Source organism: Mustela nivalis (genome assembly GCF_964662115.1).
Source record: "Mustela nivalis genome assembly, chromosome: 17".
Classification (NCBI taxonomy): domain Eukaryota; kingdom Metazoa; phylum Chordata; class Mammalia; order Carnivora; family Mustelidae; genus Mustela; species Mustela nivalis.
In genome coordinates this window covers 60,884,241-60,904,843 of record NC_139036.1, presented here as the reverse complement: position 1 = coordinate 60,904,843, position 20,603 = coordinate 60,884,241, and the positions used below count along the sequence as shown (strand labels likewise).

General features: G+C 66.6%; 1 protein-coding gene and 1 long non-coding RNA gene across 6 annotated transcripts in view; one reads left to right on the top strand and one right to left on the bottom strand.

The window, feature by feature from the left end:
- Positions 1 to 20,603, bottom strand: part of LOC309850933 — a 1,194,231-nt gene that overhangs the window by 357,866 nt on the left and 815,762 nt on the right. The gene's annotated exons all lie outside the window — the stretch shown is intronic.
- CEP131 (centrosomal protein 131) lies at positions 2,785 to 20,043 on the top strand. Of its 5 annotated transcripts, none has more exons than XM_082705407.1 (26): positions 2,785 to 3,022; positions 4,993 to 5,194; positions 5,911 to 6,014; positions 6,553 to 6,667; positions 6,908 to 7,035; positions 9,365 to 9,478; positions 10,002 to 10,151; positions 11,218 to 11,335; positions 11,749 to 11,862; positions 12,079 to 12,235; positions 12,658 to 12,752; positions 13,227 to 13,409; positions 13,744 to 13,926; positions 14,005 to 14,127; positions 14,310 to 14,435; positions 14,809 to 14,925; positions 15,957 to 16,059; positions 16,711 to 16,912; positions 17,166 to 17,273; positions 17,367 to 17,484; positions 17,621 to 17,695; positions 18,388 to 18,530; positions 18,611 to 18,788; positions 18,880 to 19,076; positions 19,680 to 19,740; positions 19,814 to 20,043. In XM_082705407.1, exons 2-26 carry the CDS (start codon positions 5,009 to 5,011, stop codon positions 19,886 to 19,888), a joined length of 3,273 nt encoding a protein of 1,090 aa, XP_082561533.1. In that variant the 5' UTR covers positions 2,785 to 3,022; positions 4,993 to 5,008; the 3' UTR covers positions 19,889 to 20,043. The 5 variants fall into 5 exon arrangements, with proteins under 5 accessions (XP_082561533.1, XP_082561531.1, XP_082561532.1 ...); XM_082705405.1 differs by having other exon boundaries at positions 17,621 to 17,755; XM_082705406.1 differs by having other exon boundaries at positions 14,776 to 14,925.

The window sequence follows — 20,603 nt, the reverse complement described above, 5'->3', positions numbered from 1 at the left end:
GTCTGGTTAGAAAGTAATATTTTTTTCAAGAACAAAACCTTTTTTATGTTTTGTATTTCATTGCTGTCTACATTTTCTTTCCTACTGTTTTGGATTTTTTCTTTTTTTTCTGGTTTCTTTAAAGTGGAAGCTTAGATCATTGATCTGAGACCTTTATTATTTTTCTTTTTTTTTTTTTTCCAAGATTTTAATTATTTATTTGACAGAGAATGCAAGTAGGCAGAGCAGCAGAGAGAGGGAGATGCAGGCCTCCCACTGAGCACGTAGCCCCATGCAGGGCTCTGGGATCATGGCCTGAGCCAAAGGCAGCCACTCAACCGACTGAGCCACCCAGGCACCCCAATACCTTTATTATTTTTCTAACATTGGAAATATTAATGCTACAAGTTTTTCCCAAGACACTGCTTTGATTACATCCCATGAATTTCGATAGTTTTATTATTTTTTGAAGGATTTTTTAAACATAGAGCAAGGGGAGGAGCAGGAGGAGAGGGACAGGCGGACTCTGCTCAGTCCCACGACCCTGAGATCATGACCTGAGCTGAAATCCAGAGTCGGACAATTAACCAACCGAGCCACCAGGAGTGCTCGATAATAGTTTAATTTTCACTTGTTCAGGATATTTTCTAATTCACCTTGAAATGTCTTTTTGTCTAGTGGGTTGTTAAATGTGTTTTTTCCCATTATGCTTTTAATTCTGATATAGTAAGAACATTTTTTCTATAACTTCAGTTCTATTGTTCAAGATTTGAAACTTTTGTTGAAGTTTGTTTCATGGCCCAGAACATATAGTCAGTCTCGAGGATTGTTCCATGTGTATGTGGTCTAGAGAGCTACCGACCAATATCCTTCATCAGTCTCTGAGTATCAATCTGTAATTCATCAAACTAACATTTGTGAAGAAAAATCACATTTTATGCAGAAAATGCCAGAGACAAAAGCCAACATTTCATTCATGAAAAAAACACTGTCAATGAGAAATACAACGATCTCTGACCTGGTCCCAGAGCTAACATGCATGCTTAATGGTGTGGGACTGAAAGCTTTCCCCCCAAGATTGGGAACAAGGTGGTTCTATCCATCATAACTACTCCCGTTCAGCATTGTACTGGAAGCCCTGGCCAGTTCACTGAAACAGGAGGAAAGGGGGGCAAATAGATTGGAAGGGAGATTTATTCACAGTTATTACTGTCTATGTGAAACTCCCATAGAATCTACAAAAATTCCTAAGACTGATAAGGGAGTTTAGCAAGGGCATAGGTTATGGGGTCAATTATATGCACCACTGTATTTTACATGCTAGCAATAACACCTGCTGAAAAATACTGGAGACTGGTAAGAGAAGTCAGTGAAGGCCTACATAACGGAGAGGTATACCATGCTCGTGGACTGGAAAACTTCATACTATTAAGACATCGGTTCTTCCCAAATTCATCTACAGATGAATTAACATAATCCTCATCAAGTGTCACTGGGTGGCTCAGTCAGTCAGGCGGCTGCCTTCAGCTCAGGTTCTGATCTCAGGGTCCTGGGATCAAGCCCTGTGTTGGGCTCCTCGCTTGGAGGGGAGCCTGCTTCTCCCTCTCCCTCCTGCTTCCCCATGTTTGTGTGCATGTGCTTGCTCTCTCTCACAAATAAGTGAAATCTTAAAAAAAAAAAAAAAATCCTCATCAGAGTTCCAGCTCGGTTTTTTTGTTTTGTTTTGTTTTTTTGTTTGTTTTGTGGATGGTGACAAGCTGATATGAAAATTTGTAAGAAAAGTAAAAATAAATTGAAAAGCCAAGGTAATTTCGAGAAAGAAGAACAAAGAGGACTCCTACGATGTGATTTGAAGATTTACTGTAAAGCAGCACTAATCCACGATGGTGGAAGTTGAGACACAGATCAATGGGCCAGTGTAGACAGTTCAGAAATCAATCCATGCAAATATGGTCAACTGATTCCACAAAAGTGTGGGGGTAACTCAATAGAAAGGGGATGACCTTCTAACAGATAGTACTGGGATAATTCGACATCCATGCACACCCCACCTCCCCGACCCCCAACCCGGAAAAAAATTATCCCATATTTCACACCTTACACAAAATCTCAGTCGAACCATAGACCTAGATATGAAACCGCCGCATCGTCTTGGCAGGGCAGTGGCCTCCGGTCTATGACCAGGTCCTGGGACAGGGCGCCTGAGAAAGGGCACCAGCCTCGCTGCTGGTGGATGTGCAGGCGCCAGCCCTAAATGGAGCTCTGCGGGGTGGGGGGTGGGTGTGCGCAGCAGGATCTCGTCCAGACGGGGCTCGGCGGGGAGGGAGTCTGGACCCGCGGGCGACTCGGACGGCGTGGGCACCGGGGAGCAGCGTGGGCGATGGGGACCGTGTGGCCGCCAAGGGAGGGCGTGGAGTCCGGGGGACGGTGTGGGCACCGGGGGACAGCATGGGCGACTGGGGACCGCGTGGGAGTCCGGGGCCGCCTGGGCGTCGGCGCGGACGGCCGGGTACCGCGTAACGGTGCGGGGAGCGCCACGCCGCCCACGCCGCGCCCGCCCCCCGCCCCCCGCCTCCCGCCTCCCTGAGGCTCCGCCCATCCCGCCCCCGACTAGCCGAGGCCCCGCCCTCTCCGGCTGGTCCAATCGACGGCCCGCTGCCCCGGCGGCCGAAGGGGGGGCTCCGCTCCTCCCGGCTGCTCCCACCCCCGGACGCCCGAAGGACAGCCAGGCGCCCAATGAGCTCTTCGGACGGCCGGAGCGGGCACCCGGACGGCCAATCCGGAGGCGGCGCGGGCGGGAAAGGCGGGCCCCGATGACGGACGGGGGAGGAGGCGCCAGGCTGGAGGCTGGTTGCTAGCGGCCGCCGCTCGCCCTGCGGCCCCGCCGCTTCATTGTCACCTGGGCCTCGGAGCCTGCGCCAGGGCCGGGGCGCGAGGTCGCCCGCCCAAAGCCGGCGCCTCGGGCGTCCCACCCGGGAGGGCCTCGCACATCCGCCCGCCGGCCGGCCCCGCAGGCCCCGCGCCCCAGGCCCGGCTCGCGCAGGTGAGGGGGGCTGGCGCGGATGCGCGTGTGCGGGGCCCGCGCGGGTGAAGCAGGGGCGGGCGGGGGCTGCGCCGGGGAGCGGAGTCCAGTGGGCGGGCTCGGGTCCCACCGGCCCCCTTGAGCCCGGACCTTGGGGGACCGGGAGCTGCTCCGCGGGGGCCCTGCTCCGCCGCTGCTGAGGACGGGGCAGGGGCTCGGGTGCAAGGCGAGGTCTGGCCCGCAGGTTTCCAGGGAGAGGCTGTGTTTACCTTCCCAGAGCCCGCGCGCCGCCGCTGCCCGCGTGTCAGCCCAGCAGCCCGCGGCCGGCCAGCCCGGGGCCGGCGGGGTGTGGCCAGGGCCCTGGGGAGCGGAGGGCGTGACCATCACCCGCGCGACCTCAGACGCCGGAGTGGGGACACCTGCGGGGTGAACGGCGGGGGCAGATCTGTGCGCCACTCTAGAGAACAGCGGCACTGGCCCTGGCCAGGGGCCCCCGACTCCGGGCGTGTGGAGGGGGCGGCCGCGGGGACCCGCCGTGGGAGGGGTGTGTGGCTGCTGGTCCACCAGCGTCCTCCATGGCCGGCGGGGCTGTGCTCTCCTCCGTGGTCATTCCGTCTCCCGCTTCACGGGCTCCACTCCTGTTGCTTGTGTGCCGGCCCTGTGCCAGGGGTCCTTGTCCTGGTGGCGCTGATGTTCCTATGAGGAGTCAGACAACACAGACTGACCTGTGTGGCCAGCTGAAGGGAACTAAAGCAGGAGGAGGGAGCCAAGTGATGGGGACCGCTGGCTCTGTGACCGAAGGGGGAGCCTGGTGACATCCCAGGGAAAGTGGCCGCAGGCAGAGGGGCCCGCAGGTGCACGGGCTGGCCATGGAGACAGCCCAGCCCGTCTGAGGGGCAGCAGGATGGCTGGTTTGGCTGAAGCAGAGCACAGGGCGGGGGGGGTGGGGGGCGGGCAGTGAGGGGTCACAGAGAGAGCAGGGTCAGATCTGAGGGTGCTGGCTGTCTAGACTTTATTTTCTGTGCCAGGGAGCCCTGGGAAGGTCTTCGACAGGGACGCGGTGTGATCTGGGACCTGGTAGACAAAGATGGGCTCTGGCTGCTGTGGGGAGGCCAGGAGCGGGGGGCTGTGTGCTTGTCCCGGTTCTAGGAGAGACCGTGGAGGGAGGGGGGGTGTGGGGAGAGGGCACAGGTGTGGCAGGGAAGGGCAGGATGTCCGCTTGAGATCCAGATCCTTGGTCTGAGTCCGTTACAAAACATGACCCTGGGGCGGGGGAGGCCGGAGGTGGACGTCAGGGTTCTGCTTTGGTCCTTTTGGGGCTGGGGCACCAGATGCACAGCTCGTCCTGTGGCAGAAATTAGGGAACAGAGTGGGTCAGGACCTGTCAGCCTCTGTTTTGAAGCTTGGGGGCCAGACGTGGGCCCCAGTTGGGAATCTGGGTGGAGGGGAGGCCAGGGCAGAGCCTGGGGGTCCTCTGAGCAGAGGGGCTGGGAAGAGGAAGGGACAGCCAGGGAGACGGGGTGGGGTGGGGTGGGGGGGAGCAGATGCCACAGCCAGCACGCTCCAGGCGCTCTGGGGAAATGCAGGGCTCCCACGGCCGGACAGCAGGCCAGAGCTGTGGCCCTTGGGTCGGGCAGCATGCGTCAGACCACGTCCCGGCTAGACCATCTCTCCTGGAGCCTCACCGCGGCCCTGTCCAGGACGGCCCCAGGAAGAAGCACTTTGCTTGTCTTACAGATGGAGGAGGGAGGCTCGGACGGGTGCAGAACCTGCCCCGTGGCGGGTGGGGGGCTGCCCCTGGCCACCCTCGGGCAGGGTGGGTCCCCCTGGAGAGCCGTCACTCAGCATGGAGTCCTGCTCTGACAGAGGGACCCCCACCCTCTCCACGAGGAGGTGGCTGGGTTGCGGCAGGCTCCTGGCCTGGCGGGAGGGGGTGTGTGAGGAGGCCTGGCTCCTCAGAGGGCATCCCACTGCGTTTCTTGCCTGCTCAGGGCCTGCTCCGCCTCCATGAAAGGCTCCCGGGCCGCCAGTGGTCCCTCCGGCAGCCCCGAGGGCAGCTCAGAAGGGGTGGATCTGAGCCTGACGGGCCTCCCTCCGCCTGTGTCCCGGCGTCCCCACAGCGCCTCGGCTGCCAAGCCCCTCACCCGCTCCTTCTCTGTGGTCACAGGCAGTGAGCCAAGGACGAAGGTGCTGGTGAGTGCTGGGGCCGGGGTTGTGCGGGCGCCCCCCATCACCCCCACCTCCTGAAGGGTCGCCCCACCTTTCTGCAGGCCTCCCCCTTGTCTGTTGTCCTTTCTTTGCCTGCGGCCGCTCCAGGCTCAAGAGGGACTCCTTTCATAGACCAGAGACCTAACTTGAGAAAGGTCAAGGCCAGGGTCGGCCGAGGGTGGACAGGGCCCAAGGCAGAGTAAACCCTGCTGGCGCCGACCTCTCTGTCCATCTTGCTCTGCCAACACCGGATTTGTCTGCGTCCTCAAGGAGCAGGGTGACTTGGGGGGAGAGAGATGAGCTCCTTCCGGCCTTGAAGAAAGCCTGGTGGGCTTGCCGGCAGCAGGTGCTTGGCGGGAATGAGCCGGCCGTGCTCTCGGGTAGCCGATGATGGTCACGACCAGGCCCGGAAGCCATTGCCAAGGCCCCCGGGCCAGGCCCCACGTGCTTCCTCCTGGGCACTCACCAGCCAGGGTCGAAGGGTCCCCACATTGTTCAAGGAAGACGAGGCCTCGGGAGGTCGAGGACCTGGACCAGGTCACCCTGACCCTCACCCAGGACCCCACGCTGCTTTTGTCCACAAGAACCAGGAGACCGTCTCCTCTCCCCACATCCGTTCTCCGAGGCCTGGTGTGGCACGGGGTGAACGGGTGAGCGTCTGAAGCCTTTGCCACGGGGCTGCTTGCTCCTTCCTTCTGCAGGAGGGGCCCGCAGGGGCCCGAACCATCAACAACCTCCGCAGATCCAGCAGCACTACGCAGGTCCGCCAGCCGCCAGCCAGCCAGGCCTCGGCCGAGCCCCTCAGGTAGCCGCCGGCCTGCCCTGCTCCTGCCTCTGTCAGTCGCCCTTCCGTCCTCACCCGGTGGGGCCCAGGCTACAGGTAGCCGCCGGCCTGCCCTGCTCCTGCCTCTGTCAGTCGCCCTTCCGTCCTCACCCGGTGGGGCCCAGGCTAGACACCGGGGCCTGACGGGACAGGCACTCACTCAGTCCACCCCTGCCAGATGGGGCGGCGGGGCGGGTGCAGGCGGGACGCATCTGGACCCGTCCTATCTGCGAGTAGAGATGCAGACCCCCGGCCAGCGTCCCCCTGCCTGCTTCTCTCCCTCTCCCTGCGGCGCCCCTCACGTGGGTGTCCAGGTGGCTGCAGCTCTAGTGGGGGCGTTTCCTTCGGGCATGGTCGTCGGATCATAGCTAAGCCGCGACAGGCCAAGCTGTGGGCTTGGGGACAGGAATCTCTGTGACCTGGCTCCTCCCGTCCCCTTGGAAGACCTGCCCATTTGTGCTCCTAGAGCTGGCCTCCCCGGACTGACTGTCCCTGCGTGCCATCCTCTCTCCCCACGCAGGCCGGCCGGGCACCCCCACTTCCTGACCCTCTTCGAGGGCGGCCCCGGTGGGAAAAAGAGACCGGCTGGTGTGAGCAAAGCTTCCAGCGAGAAGGGAGCCACATGGAATGTCCTGGTAAGGACCGAGTCTGTGTCCCTCGGAGAGTGATGGTGGGCCCCCGCCTGCCTGGCCAGCGGGGAGGGGTCGGGGGTAGCCAGCTCAGATCACTGCGGGACGGGTGGCGGAGGAGCGCAGAGACTCCCAGCCCCCGGCCCAGCCCGTCTGTGCGTGAGGCCGTGGGGGCACTCGTCAGGGGCTTGGGGTCAGTGGCCTGTGCAACACATCGTGGTCTGAGGTGGCTACTGTGTCATGCAGGATGACCAGCCGAGGGCCTTCGCCGTGTCGCCGGACTCCCGGAGTCCCAGCACTGTCGATGCGCCAGTGGGCCCGCGGAGGAGAGAGTGCACCGTGCCCCTGGCTCCCAGCTTCACTGCCAACAACAGGTGGGCCCTGCTGCAGGCGCTCCTCGTGGCCCTGACCACCCGAGGCCCCTGGGCCGGGGGCGGGGGTGTGCTGTGTGTCTGCCCGTGGCAGGACCTCCCCGCTCTGGAGTGAGGCAATGAATGAGGGAACGTGTGGCCGGCTTTCTCCGCCCAAGGGCCCGGGGAAGGAGGCTGCAGGGCGCCGTCTTGCACACGAGGCGGGGTTCTTCTGGCCTGACGGGGAGCTCAGAGGGCGCACACCGCCGCGGGCCCCCACCCGCCCTCTCCTCCGTGGGGCAGCTTGCCTCCAGACGGCCCGAGACACCCGGCTTCATTCCTGAAGGGGCCGCTGGCTGCCACATGAGGCCCAGCTCCACATCTCAGGAGGGTGGAGCGTGTTTCCCGGGGCCCTCCGGGCTCGCTGTGCGCCATTAGTCGGTCTGCGTGCCGGCTCCGGGGGTCCCGGGTCGGCTGCACCGCCCCCACCGCGAGACCGAACCAGGTGCGCGCAGAGTGACGGCCAGCGTGCAGGGGTCTGCAGAGGCCAGGGAGTCGTCGGGACGGCCAGGTGACCAGGAGAAGCCGCAGCGGAAAGCAGGCTCATCTCGGCGTCCCCGGGCTGCTGGGGGCACGGCTCCCCCTCGCCGTGGGCACAGGGACAAGGGGACGCGTTTACTTCTGTGCGAGAAAGAGCTTCTTCTCAACGCAGCTGCTGTTTGCCAAAGGAACAGTCTGGGGGGGCTCTCGGGGACGGGTCCCCAGAGTCGGCGTGGTGAGAGTTCCTGCTTCGGGTGTGAGAACTTAGATGAAAATCTCATCGTAATCTCCGAGTGACGCGTGGGCACGGCTAAGGGAGGAGCTGGAACCTGGCAGACCTGCTGCCCTCCCTCCCCGCCAAGTCCCGCTCTCCGGACACAGCCGCGCTCTGGCTGCTTCTAGTGCTTTCCAGCATGTTCTCCTGCGGTTTCCTTGGCAATTTCCTTCCTTTTCTTTACTCTGCTCCCGCGTGACTGCCGCCGCTGCCCGGTGCGCCTCCTGGATGGACTCTACAGCCGGCCCTACCCCGCTTTCTTCTCTGCCTCCAGCTTTGGGACCCGAGGGGCCCGCATACCCCTGAGCTGCACGCCTGCTCTTGCCTCTGTCCCTGCGTGTGGCCCAGCCACATGGCCCTGGGGCCCACAAGCTCCTCCCGTCCCCAAGGGCGGCGGTTCTCGCCCCTTCTGTGATGATGTGGCCGTGACGGCCGGGTCACCTGCCCCAGCTGCGGAGGCCGGCTGTGCGCTCGGCCCGGCTCCACGCGTGTCTCGAGTCCGCCGCGCTGGGAACGTTGCAATTGGCAGACCCCAGAAATACGAGCTATTCCGGCAAACAGGCTGTTAAACATTTGCCGGCGAGCCTGGTGGCCAGTATGGATTCTCGACCGCGCCCTGTCCTCTGCCGAGCCCGCCCTGTCTGCTCTTCGCGTGTGTGTCTGTCCTTCGGTGTCTGGAACATGGACTCCACCAGCCTCGCGAGGGAGGCCCTCTGAGTTGTGCGGTGGCTCACGTCAGGGCGACTGGGCAGGGGCCAGGCTGGTGTCCCGGGGGGGCCGCACCTGTCCCCAACTGGGGCTCTTCTCGGGGCTGCTGCGTCTGTCTAGGGAGGGATTCTCTGGTCTCCTGACTTGGGGTTCAGTTCCTGCCCACCACTGCTGCGCACCCCGTGGCACAGCGGACACAGGCGTCCTGCTCGGCACCCAGACGTTGCTTCCCCGGGCGGGCCAGCCTGCAGCCTGGTGCCGGGGTGCTGACGGCCAGGAGGGCATCTGGGGCCCAGCGTTGCCTTCGAAGAACCCGGCGGCCCCACGTCCTGTACCTCCACGGGGTCCTGGGGGCAGAGCGGCCGCTCCCACAGCCCCGCGCCCCTGCACCTCCTTCCTCCCCAGGTCACTTGCCACGGGCCCTTCTGCTTCTCGTCCTGTAAAACGCTGTGGTCACGTGTTTGCAGCTGTCTCCGCCATGTCCCCTTTGTCCACATGTGTCCGTACACGTGTATCCCTTCCGGTGGCTGGGAGGGCGGAGGGCGGACTGCGGGTCTGCCGTCCTGCGTCGCCGGTTCAGGAAGGCGCATCCTGCGCGGACTGCGGGTCTGTGGCCGGCCCCCCGCCAGCAGCCGTGTCTGCCCTCAGGGGCCTGGGTTTTCACGGCCCGCACCGGGCTCTGCTCCGTGGAACGCTGCGGGTGGGGGCTCTCCCGGGTCCCGAGAAGCCCCCACTGGCGCTGTGGTGGCCATGGAGGGGCCCCCAGGGACGCGTGGGTGCTGGTGTGGCGAGCATGCTCCAGGGGTCTGACGCCGCTCCCGCCCCCCACAGGAGCAACAAGGGAGCCGTGGGCAACTGTGTCACAGGCATGGTGCACAACCACTACTCGCCCTCGGGCCGGGCGCCGCCCCCCAAGAGCTCCAACCGCACGGCTCCCTCCCTCAAGTAAGGCCTGGCTCTGCTCGGGCGGGTGTGGGAGCTGGCGCGCCGGGAGCGGCCCGGTCCGGGTCCCCATGAGGCCCAGTGCTGTGCCCACAAGGGGCACCAGGAGAGCGCATCCAGACAGACCCCGGCAGGCATGCGGCCCAGCTAGGAGCCCGCAGCGGCCCCCCTCACGGCATCGCCTTGTCCCTGCACAGCACACTTGGGGGAGGGGGTGCCCTTGCAGTGTCTCGGGTCACTGTCTGGCTCAGGAGTCCTGAGACTTGACATCTGTCTCCTTTTTTGAATGGGAAGAGCCCGTGCACCCCGGTGCCACCAGATGGGCCCATGGGAGGGGGTCGACCAGCATTTGGAACCCGGGAGCAGGCTGTGCCTCCTCCTCACGTCCGGTGGGTGCCTCCTTCCAGCCCCAAGGCGCCCGGGGTGAAGCCGAGGCTGCCCCCTCTGCTGGCAGGCAGAGCCGCTGGCCGGGGCTGTGGGGGGCCTGGGCGGGCGTCCCCAAGCCCCTCCTGCCCTTTCCGGTTAGCAATATCCTCAAGGCTGCCGCCGGCGAGGGAGAGAGCAGCGGCTCAGCAAAGCCGCATGAGAACTTGGCCGGCAGCAACCGTGTGGCCCAGAACAACGCCGGGGGCGCCCCGCTCAGGAGGAAGGAGGTGACGGAGGAGGAGGCCGAGAGGTGAGCGGGAGGGGGCGGGAGGGACCTGGAGCTCCCGGGACAGGAGTTCTCGCTTGAGTGGTTGTTCTCAAACTCGGACGCTGACGAGCTCCCGTGTCGCTGGGCCCGTCTGTTCTAAATGTGGAGAACAGGCAAGTCTGCGGGGCGGGGCGGGGGCCCTTTGTGGGGGGATGGAGATGCTCTAAACCGGGTCCCACCGGCGCGTACACCCACCTGTCAGCTTAGGCAAAGTCCTCAAACCGTTTACTTGATGGGTACGTCTCGTAGTACGTCCCTTGCAGTTCGCTAAAGCTCTTAATTAAAAAAGGATTAAGGGGAAGGGAGATAAAACAGAACAAACACCACTAACAGTCTTACCGCGTCTTACATCTTACGTGATCCGTGGTCCACGCGTTGCTCCTGGTCTGGAAGCTGTGTGACCTGAGTGTGGGCTGCTCGGAACCCCGCCCGCCGGGCAGTCACTGCCCCGGAGCGGGCCCGGGGAGCAGGCCGGGAGCCCGCAGCCCTGTGCTGCGCCCCTCTGTGCGCCTGTCCCAGGGCCGGCGACCGACCAGGTCCTGGCTGCTCCATTGGTGCCTTCAGACGGCCCGAAGAGCCGAGCTTTACTGGCCTGACCTGCAGTAGAAACCACACGTGTAACGCGTCGCATGGTGGAGACTTTGGGCAGCAGCGTGCACCCGAGTCGTCTGCAGGGAGAGCCGCCCAGACAGAATGTCCGCCTCGCCCAGAACCCCCCACCCCGCTTCTCCAGGCCTGACCTTGGCCATGCCCAGCTCTGTGGCTGGGGCGCCAGGCCTATGGCCTGCCTGTACCTGTGTGCGGCTCTCTGTCCGTGAATGGCGTCCACCGTCAGGCCTGCAGTGTTCACACGGCCAAGCCACGGGCCTCTGGCTCATTTCTGGCCGCGGTGATGAGCGTCTTCGGGAACGTGCAGCTGTCAGCTTGTCCGCCCACCTAGGCCTTCGGGGGCACGGGGGTGGAGAGGCTGTGGCTCAGCTGCCGTGAGTCCACAGGCGCACGGGGCTGGGCCTTGGTCCTGAGCCCAGCTGCCCCTACCCCCCGGCAGGTTTATCCACCAGGTGAACCGAGCCGCCGTCACCATCCAGCGATGGTACCGCCGGCAGGTGCGGCGACGCAGAGCCGAGGCTGCCCGCCCAGAGCACCTGCTCGCCTCCAAGCCGAAGGTCAGCGTGGAGTGTGAGCTGGGCGGCAAGGGTGCAGCGTCCCAGGGTCCCCGCCACGCACAGAGGGGTTTCTGGGACCAGTGCCATTGCAGCCTGGGATTGCCCCGCGGGTCTGTACCCTGTCCAGCGGCCCAGCTTCCTCCCTGCCCCGAGTCACAGCCTGGGTGTCAGGACACAACTGCCAGCCAGCAGCACCCTGGGCCGAGCGGTCCGAGCGGGCTTCCGGCTGCAGCGGCTCCTAGAGGCAGAGCGGCCTCCCCAGCTGGAAGAGCCCTGCCTGCCTGGAGGGAGGCTTGTTTTCTCTGGGCAGAGAAGTGGCGGTCGGGGGGGCCATGGGGTCCTGCAGAATCCCAGGGCTGCATCAGGCAGCTCCACCTTCCCCGTCAAACCAGCTGTGACTTTGACTTCTGCAGGAGCAGGGGCGGCAGCTCGGAGAGGGGCTCCTGGGCCTGCACCAGCAGCAGGAGGCGGCCAGGAAGAAGGCCCGGGAGGAGAAGGCGCGCCAGGCCCGGCGAGCGGCCATTCAGGTGCCCGGGGTGACCCAAGCAGCGTGGGGAGCCCAGTGCCGAGCCGGCAAATGCTGGCTGGGCCCACCCCTGTACCCTGGGGACCCCTGCTTGCTGCCTTCCCTGAACCTCCTTCCCCGAGCCACTGGACGTTGGGTCCCAGGGCAGCAGGGCTCAGGAAGGACTAGGGGCCTGGCTCTGTCGGGCGAGGCTGCTCAGAGGGGCCCCCCACGACAGGAGCTGCAGCAGAAGCGGGCCCAGAAGTCAGGTGACCGTGAGCCCAGGCCGCTGGAGGACGCCCGGGAGACGGAGAAGCCCCGGCCTGCCCAGGAGCCGCTCCCGAGGCCAGGGAGCACCACTCACGCCCAGCAGACCCAGAAGGCCAACAACGCCGGTGAGCGCAGCAGGGCCTGGGACCGGCCTGCCAGCCGGCCTGGCTCTGGGCACCCCAAGCCCAGCCCAGACAGCCCTGCCCCGTCCCTCTGGGAGGGCTGTGGCCTCTGCTGCTGCCATTCGCCCCCCGGAGCCCCCGCTCTGCCGTGTAGCAGACCCTTAGGCCCTGCCTCTCTGCTCCTGCCTCTCTTCATCTGGAGCTGGACATGGGGGCACCAAGGGTTCTGGGGTCGCACCAGTTCCCCTGACCCTTCATCCTAGCAGGTTAGCGCTCCCGAATGTCCCGTGTTCCACGCGAAGTCTGCCGTGGCGCCTGCTGTCACGTGCTCTGCCTCCCCTGCGTGTGGCCTCTCCTTAAGGGCTTCCCCAGATTTGCTGCCCCAGCTGAGTGGGGGGCGGCCAATGCTGTGCTGTGTTGTGCAGGGTCTGGCTTCCGAACGGCGGGCCCAGAGGACCCCTGCCAGTCTGCCTCCAACTCCTCCCCAGAGCCCCGGCAGTTTCCAGAAGACAAGCCTCAGGTGTCTGTACAGCTCCTCCCGTCCACCCTCCCGGCTTCAGCTTCAGGGCGCAGCCCTGCTTGGGTAGCCCAAGCCTGCCCCTCCATGGCTGTGGGGTCCCTGGTGCCAGGAAAGGCTGCCCAGCGTGGGTCTTGTCGCTCTGATGCAGGGATGGGGTCTCATGGGTCACTGTGGAAACCCGCTGGGTTGTCACCGAGGCTCCGGGGTGGGGCCCGCGCACCTGTCTCCAGAGGGAGCAGGAAGCCGCGAGCCGGGGAGGGTCGAGGGGCAAGGTCAGGGGCGTCCCACGCGGCCACTCTTCCTGTCTCCCTGGAGGTGGGTTGGGGCGAGTCTGGTCCATGTGCTTACGTGGGCACGAGCCTGTGCAGAGGAGGCCTCCCCTTCCCCGGCCCATCTCCCCCTAGTGTCCCCCCCAACGGCTCTCTGGCGCCCTCTAACGGCCTTCGTGGCTCTCCCTGTACGTGTCCACTGCAGGATGCCAACTCCAGGGATGTGGCCAGCCAGGATCTGGAGGTGGTGGGTCCTGCCGGGGGCAGGGCCAAGTCCAGGGCCACCCTGGATGAGCTGCTGGACACTCTCCGGCTGCTGGAGGAGGAGCCCGAGCCGCTGCCCTGCCCCAGGGCCTACCACCAGGACAAATACTCCTGGACCGACCAGGTCCGCACGGGTCACGGGGGCTCCCGCCTGCTTCAGTCGGGACCCTCACGAGGGCCCAAAGGGGCTTATTAGGGTGTTCAGAGTAATTCTGGGTGGGCATCCCCGGGTGGGCAGTGGGAATTGCCTCTGCCCATGGTGCCCCAGTGATGCCCCACAAGCCTCTGGGCAGAGAAGCCCTTCCTTCCAGACCAGGTCCAGCCGCCTTCCGCAGCTGTCCCTGCGCCGGCTTCTCCCCCGCCTCCCCTGCCTGGGGTTCCCCGAGCGACTCCCAGGAGTCCCTACCCAGGTCCTCGGCTGCCCCAGCAGCGCCTGCCGCTGTGTCCCTTCCCCGTAGGAGGACGACAGCAGCTCCCTGACGGCTGACAACCTGGAGAAGTTGGGGAAGCTGAGCGCGGGCTGCGGTCCTCCCGAGGACGGGACTCTGCTGTCCGAGGCCAAGCTGCAGAGTATCCTGAGCTTCCTGCACGAGATGGAGACGGAGACGTCGGGGCAGGGCCGGCCGGCCTCAGCCCCCCAGGTGCGGAGGGGTCCCGGGGAGGGACGGTGGGGCCTCACCAGGTGACCAGGGCCTGCCTGATGCGCGCGGCCTTCGCAGGGGCTGGTGCCGGAGGAGGGGCGGCGTCTGGGGCCCACGTGCACGGCGAGCGCGTCTGTGATGCGGCTGAAGCTGGAGGTGGAGGAGAAGAAGCAGGCGGTGCGGCTGCTGCAGAGAGCGCTGGTAACGTCCTGTCCCCACCCCTGCCGTCCCCGTCCCCACCCCGCAGACCCTCGCCCGCACGCGGGGGGCCGTGACCACTAGGGCCCCGCTCGCCAGCCTGCCCCTTGCGAGGGCCTCGCCCCCGTCCCCTCCCCCGGTGCGTGCTGCCCGGCCGCACACCCCCGACCCTGGGCCCCTCGCAGGTGCAGCAGCGGGACCTGACTGTGCGGCGCGTCAAGGAGACTGAGAAGGAGCTGGGCCGGCAGCTGCGGCAGCAGAGGGAACACTACGAAGCCACCATCCAGCGGCACCTGTCCTTCATTGACCAGGTGCCTCCGCTTGGGCAACGGGGCACCCAGGGAGAGGGGCCAGGACCTGCTGGGCCCGTGGGGTTGTTGTTCCAGACCGGCTTGGGCCTCACGGAGAGTTCCGGGCCCGTGGGCCTTCCTCGCTGGGCCCCTCCCCTCTGTGGAAACGGGCAGCGTCTTCCCGTGGTAACACTTGCCGGGCTGGTCCCAGACATCGCTGGGTGCTTCCCCAAGGCCGTGACCCGCCCCACCCCACGGCCGTGTCCCCCAGCCACAGCCCCTGCCCGCTGGCACACCTGCCCCCTCAGCCCGAGTCCCCCCACGGGCTCTCGGGGGTCACGGCGGCGGGGCCCCCCCCCAGGGCAGCAGCTCTAGCCCCCGCCCTTGGTCGCAGCTGATTGAGGACAAGAAGGCCCTGGCCGACAGGTGTGAGGCTGTGGTGGCAGAGCTGAAGCAGGGGGACCAGCGGCGCAAGGACAGGGAGGCCCAGGTGCAGGAGCAGCACGAGCTGGTGAGTCCCTCGGGCCGGTGGCCTGTGGCCAGGGTGACCGGCCTCCACCACTGTCCCCGCAGCCTGCCCCCAGCCCCAGCGAGCTCTCAGCACCTGTGGGAGGGAGGCCACCTTGGAGCATGAGAGTCGCGGGGGCTTAGGAATGAGACCCCGGGACCCATCATGCAGCCTCGGGACCAGCACACACTGAAGAGCCTCAGGCCTGCACCCCACATCCGGGTGGCGGAGAGGAGCTGCCCAGCACCAGTCACGGCCCCTCCCGCCCCTGGAGCTGCTTCCCTCTGCCCTGCTGGGTGCCAGACCCTGGGGCCCAGAGACTCACAGGACCCCTCCAGGGTCACATCCGAGGAGGGAGGGCTCAGAGCGGCCCCTGCCTGCCACCCCACCCCCCACAGTGCTGGCTGCCCCAGCTCTGGATCCCTGGACAGGGGGACCACACATGCTTTTCCTGGTTTTGTTGGCTGAGGACCAGACCCCTGCCTCATCTGGCTTTGCTGGTGGCCACCAGTCACAGGCCACCCCGCCCCAGCTGCACCTACCGCAGTGTGGGTGGCGATGGTCCCCAGACCGGAAACTGACTCTGGGAAGTCAGTGGCACCAGCATTTTTTTTAAAAGATTTGTTTATTAGACAGAGAGAATGCATGTGCAAGCAGGGGGAGGCGCAGAGGCCAAGGGAGAACCTCAGACAGACCCCTGCTGAGCCGGGACGCCCCCCTACACGGGTCTAGATCCTGCCACCCCGAGATCACGACCTGAGCCAGAACCAAGAGTCGGGCGCTTAACCGACTGCACCACCCAGGAGCCCTGGCAACAAGTTTTTAAAGTCCCCCCTGCCATGGCAGGGGGCACCAGAGTTGTGGACCTAGGGGTACCCCAGTGGGGTCTCTGAAGACTAATTACTTCCCCCCTCAGGCCTCCACGTCTGGGGAGGGCAGAACAGGCTCCCTGGCTTGTGCAGGGGCGGGGGGCGGGGGGTTCGGCGCCCCCCACTTCCTCAGCTGCTGGGGACTTCTTGTTTCCTGCTCGGCAGGAGATGAAGAAACTCAAAGAGCTAATGAGCGCCACCGAGAGAGTCCGCCGGGAGAAGTGGATCAATGAGAAAACCCGAAAAATCAAGGAGATCACAGTCCGAGGTGAGCACCGGCACCCCCGGAGCTGGTCAGAGGCTGACGAGCCGCACAGCCCAGAGGCACGGATGGCAGCGTCTTCGAGCAAGGACAGTGGTGGTTTCAGTCATAGCCACGGGACCCTCAGGCGACCTCTAGTGGGTTTGGAGGCGGGGGAGGGCTGGCCCAGGACCCAGGACAAAGGGCGGTTGGAGAGCATCTGCCCCCTGAACTCATCCACCTTCCCGGGGCCGGGGGTGCACTGGGGGGGAACATGGGGGGCGCCCTGGGGTCCCTGCGACCTGGGACTACCGCTGCTCCCCGGGGAGGCTTAGAGAATGGGTCTGAGGCTGGCGGAGCTCCCCAGCTGTGGTCACTAATGGCCGCCCACACCCTGCCCACCTGCCCCCGGGATCCCTCCTCCAGGGGGAGCCCCACCGGGGGTGGGAGGGAAGGTGGGCCTCGGGGGACTCCATGGGGCTTTCTCTGGGGTGGCTGGGGTGGGGGACCCCCTGGATGGGCTGGGGCCCCAGTGTCCTAGTGGGGGAGAGCTGGGGGTCCCCTACAGTACCAGAGGCAAGGGTCAGGGCCCTGGGTAGCATAGCCAGGCGAGGTGAGGGGCCCGCGGCCGCGAGAGGCCGGAGGAACAGGCCCCTGCAGTGCGGTGCCCTCCTCCAGGCCTGGAGCCCGAGATCCAGAAGCTGATCGCCAAGCACAAGCAGGAGGTTAAGAAGCTCAAGAGCCTGCACGAGGCAGAGCTGCTGCAGGCGGACGCGCGGGCGGCCCAGCGCTTCGGGCGCCAGGTGGAGGAGCTCCGGGCGCAGCTGGAGCGGGAGAAGGAGGCGCTGGGCCGGCAGGAGCGGGAGCGCGCCCAGCAGCGGTGGGTGTCCTCCCCGGGCGGGCCTCACCGGGGACAGGAGGGAGTCCAGGCCGGAGCAGAGCTGGGGTGTGCCGGGACCCGCGGGAGGAGACGGCGGACGCTGCCGGCACCGAGCTGGTGCCGGGGCAGGAAACCCGGAGGGCAGGCCGCGCGGCCCCAGTGGGGCTCCCTGCGAGCCCCGGGAGGGCCGCAGCTGCGGGCGGGGCGGGGCGGGGCGGAGTCCAGAGCCCGAGCCGAGCCTCTGGCCCCACAGCTTCGAGCAGCACGTGGAGCAGGAGCAGCGGGCTCTGCAGCAGCAGCGGCGGAGGCTGTACGGCGAGGTGGCCGAGGAGAAGGAGCGGCTGGGCCAGCAGGCCGCCAGGTGCCACCCGGAGGGGAGCCGCCCGCCGCCCGCCGCCCGCCGCCCGCCGCCCCACGCGTGCGCCCCGCGCGCTGACCTCTCGCGGGCCCACAGGCAGCGGGCGGAGCTGGAGGAGTTGCGGCAGCAGCTGGAGGAGAGCAGCGCGGCCGAGGGCAGGGCGCTCAGGGCCGAGTTCGAGAAGGGGCGAGAGGAGCAGGAGCGCCGGCACCAGGTGCGCGTCTGCCCTGCGCTGTGCGTCGCGCGGGTTCTGGGGGCGCGGGGGTGGCGGCCGGGGTGGGGCTGGCCGGAGCCTGGGCTCGCGCACCCGGGGTTGGAGGCCTGCTGTCATGGTGCCGCCCGCCCCCCAGATGGAGATGAAGGCCCTGAAGGACCAGCTGGAGGCCGAACGACAGATGTGGGAGGCCAGCTGCGCCAAGAAGGAGGTGCGGAGCCGGAAGCAGCCTCCTGCGCTGTCCAGCACGCAGGCGCGGAAGCAGCCACCTGTGGGTTCCCCTCCCGTGGCCTCCCGTGGCCATGGTTCTGGGTTCCACAGCCCGGCTGCTCGGGGGACTGGTGGGCATGTTCTCGTGTGCACTCAGTGGGGGGCTGAGGAGAGACCGGGGCCAGGGGCCAATCTGATGGCGGAGGGGGCGGTCCTCCCCCTCCCCCACCCCCGTGGCTGCCCTCCTCATTCCTGGTGCCTTCCCCAGGAAGCACCAACCTGCACTGCCAGACGTTTCTGGAAGAGGCCAGGGTAGACAGGTGCCTAGGGTCGCACATGAGGCCGTGCGCGTGGGCCAGAGGACAGAGGCCCGTCAGTGGCCGGGCAGCCTCCGTGTCAGCTCGTAACCATGCACGGGGGTCACTGTTTGCGTGAGCAGATGCTGGGCAGCCGGGTCAGCGGCTGTGGTGTGAAACCTGAGGGGAATTTCCAGAATCGCCTTCCCAGAGCCTGCCCCGTTTGGGCCCTCACCCCCGCCCCCAGGCCGAGGATGGCACCCCTGGGCGGCGCTGCTGGTGCTCCTCCTGGGCCCCACCCTGGGTCCTGAGGGGGCCCACGGCGGGCGGGGGCCTGCCACCCGGGTTCCGTGGGGCCCACCCCGCGCCGGCCCCAGCTAGCCCCGTGCACCCCCAGGAAGCGTGGCTGCTGAACCGCGAGCGGGAGCTGAGGGAAGAGGTCCGGAGAGGCCGGGATAAGGAGATCGAGCTGGTTATCCACCGGCTGGAGGCCGACATGACGCGCGCCAGGGAGGAGAGCCAGAGGGCGGCGGAGAGCCGGTGAGCCTCCTCCCCGCGCCGCGCGCCGAGGCCCCAGGCCCCAGGCCCCGGAGCCCCCTGACCCCGCCCCTGCCCGCCAGCGTGCAGCGCATCCGGGACCGGCACGCGGCGGAGCTCTCGGAGCTGGAGCGGGCGGAGCGGACGCTGCAGGAGCGGTGCAGCGAGCTGAAGGGGCGCCTCGGGGAGGCCGAGGGGGAGAGCGGGCGCCTGCGGGGCCTGGTGCGGCAGAAGGAGAAGGAGCTGGCGCACCTGGCGGCGGTGAGCGCGGGGGAGGGGCGGGCGGCGGCCTGGGGGGGACCCCCTCGCGCCCCCCACCTCCGCCCGCTCACTCCCGCCCCCGCCGGCCCAGGTGAACGAGCAGCTGGTCAGCGAGAGGAGCGGCCTGGCCGAGGCGCTCCGCCAGGAGTTCGCCGACCGCCTGGCAGCCTCCGAGGAGGAGAGCCGGCAGCTCCGGGCCGAGCTGGCCGAGCTGCGGGCCCGCCAGCGGCTGGAGCTGGAGCAGCTTACGCGGGAGAAGCAGGCTGAGCTGGAGCACGTGCACGGGAGGTCGGCGGTGGGCGCTGGGGAAGCGCGGTGGTGGGGGGGGCCGCAGCTCGGACCGGAGGACCCGGGATCTGAGAAAAGGAAGTGGACTGTGGGTCTGCCTCTCGCTGCTGGCGGGGAGCTGGGGCTGTGAGCCACCGCTGCGGGCTCCGGGCGGCACCGGTGTCCCGGCAGGACGGGGTGGCTGCTGCCCCGGGCGGTCTCTGGAGGCTCCCGGGTCCTGTGCGGGAGGAGTCGGAACCCTGGGGACTCAGCAGTGGGCGGCTCCCCCAGCCCCGCAGGACCGGGCTCCTTCCAGAGAGGCAAGGCTGAGGGAGGGGTCCTTCCTCCTCCCGGCAGGGAGCCTGCCTCTGGGCTCTAACTCACCCAGGCCGGTCCTGTGGGCAGTGGCCCCGGGCCCAGCCATGGGGGTCACCACCAGTCACCAACACGCACAGACGGCCCGGTGCCCGCCGTCAGCAGGGTGGGATGGGGTGGGCGGGCACAGCCACCTGCCAGCTCTTCCGGGATGGGGGCCCCTCCTGGCCCCCCTGCTGCCCTCAGCCTCCTGCCAGCCACGGGGTCTGGGGGGAGCTGCCCCAAGGCCCACTGAGCGCTCCCCTGCAGGGTGAAGGCGGCCCTGGCGAAGAAGGAGGAGGCCGTGCTTGGCCTCCGGAAGCAGCACCAGGTGGGTCCCCGAGGCTCGGCCTGCGGTGGGGGCGGAGGGGGCGGCCCAGGCCTAACCGCGGGCGGCGTTGCAGGCGGCAGTGAAGCGGGCCGAGCACCTGGAAGAGCTGCTGGAGCAGCACGGGTGGCCGCTGCCGAGCGCCAAGTGACCCGCAGCCCGGACGGGGAGACAGCAGCCGGGCGGAGAGTGCCTGGTGCCAGGCGGAGCCCGTCCTGGTCCCGCGGCGCCGTCTCCGCCCTGGGCTGGGCCATCCCGACTTTAGAGCGCCGCGACAGCCTTTGAACAGTAAAGGTGGTTTTGATACTTTGTGTCGCCCGGCCTTGTCTCTCTCTCTGGGCTGGAGGCCAGGTGTGGGGTGTCCCCGGCCCAGCTCTGCTCTCGGGCTGACTCCCCGTGCCCCCCCCCCTGCTGCGGGGCCTGGGGTTGGGTCCCAGTCCCCCAGCACAGAGAACAGCGCCCTGGCTGGCCCGCCGCACCCCCAGAAGGAGCTCGGGGGCTCTTCCCCGTCCTCCCCAGCTGCCCCGGCTGTGCCCCCGCGTGGGTGGCCGGGACAAGCCCTCCAGGAGACCCTCGTTGTCCTTCCGCGTGCCACCGGAAGTGCGACAGGCAGGAGCCCCCAGGAGTGGGCGCTGGACAGGCCCTGCTGTGACGAGGATGGAGGCCCCCCGAGAGTCGGGGGGGTGCCAAGGGGGCTCCCTCTCAAGGACTCGCCTCCCCCTCCTCTGCCGGCACTGGTCACGCCTGCTGTGGAGGCCTGGCTCACGCGGGGCGTCTCGGCGTGCCCTGCAGGGAGGCCGAGCCGCACCGGCCCACGAGGGCTGAGGCAGCTTGCGGGACTCTCACCTGTGGGGCCTCTCCCGTCA

Coding starts and splice junctions, on each gene's coding strand:
- CEP131 (XM_082705403.1), top strand. CDS start 5,009: ATGAAAGGCTCCCGGGCCGCCAGTGGTCCCTCCGGCAGCCCCGAGGGC. Junction 5,195..5,910: donor AGCCAAGGACGAAGGTGCTG/GTGAGTGCTGGG, acceptor TTCCTTCTGCAG/GAGGGGCCCGCAGGGGCCCG. Junction 19,741..19,813: donor GCCTCCGGAAGCAGCACCAG/GTGGGTCCCCGA, acceptor GCGGCGTTGCAG/GCGGCAGTGAAGCGGGCCGA.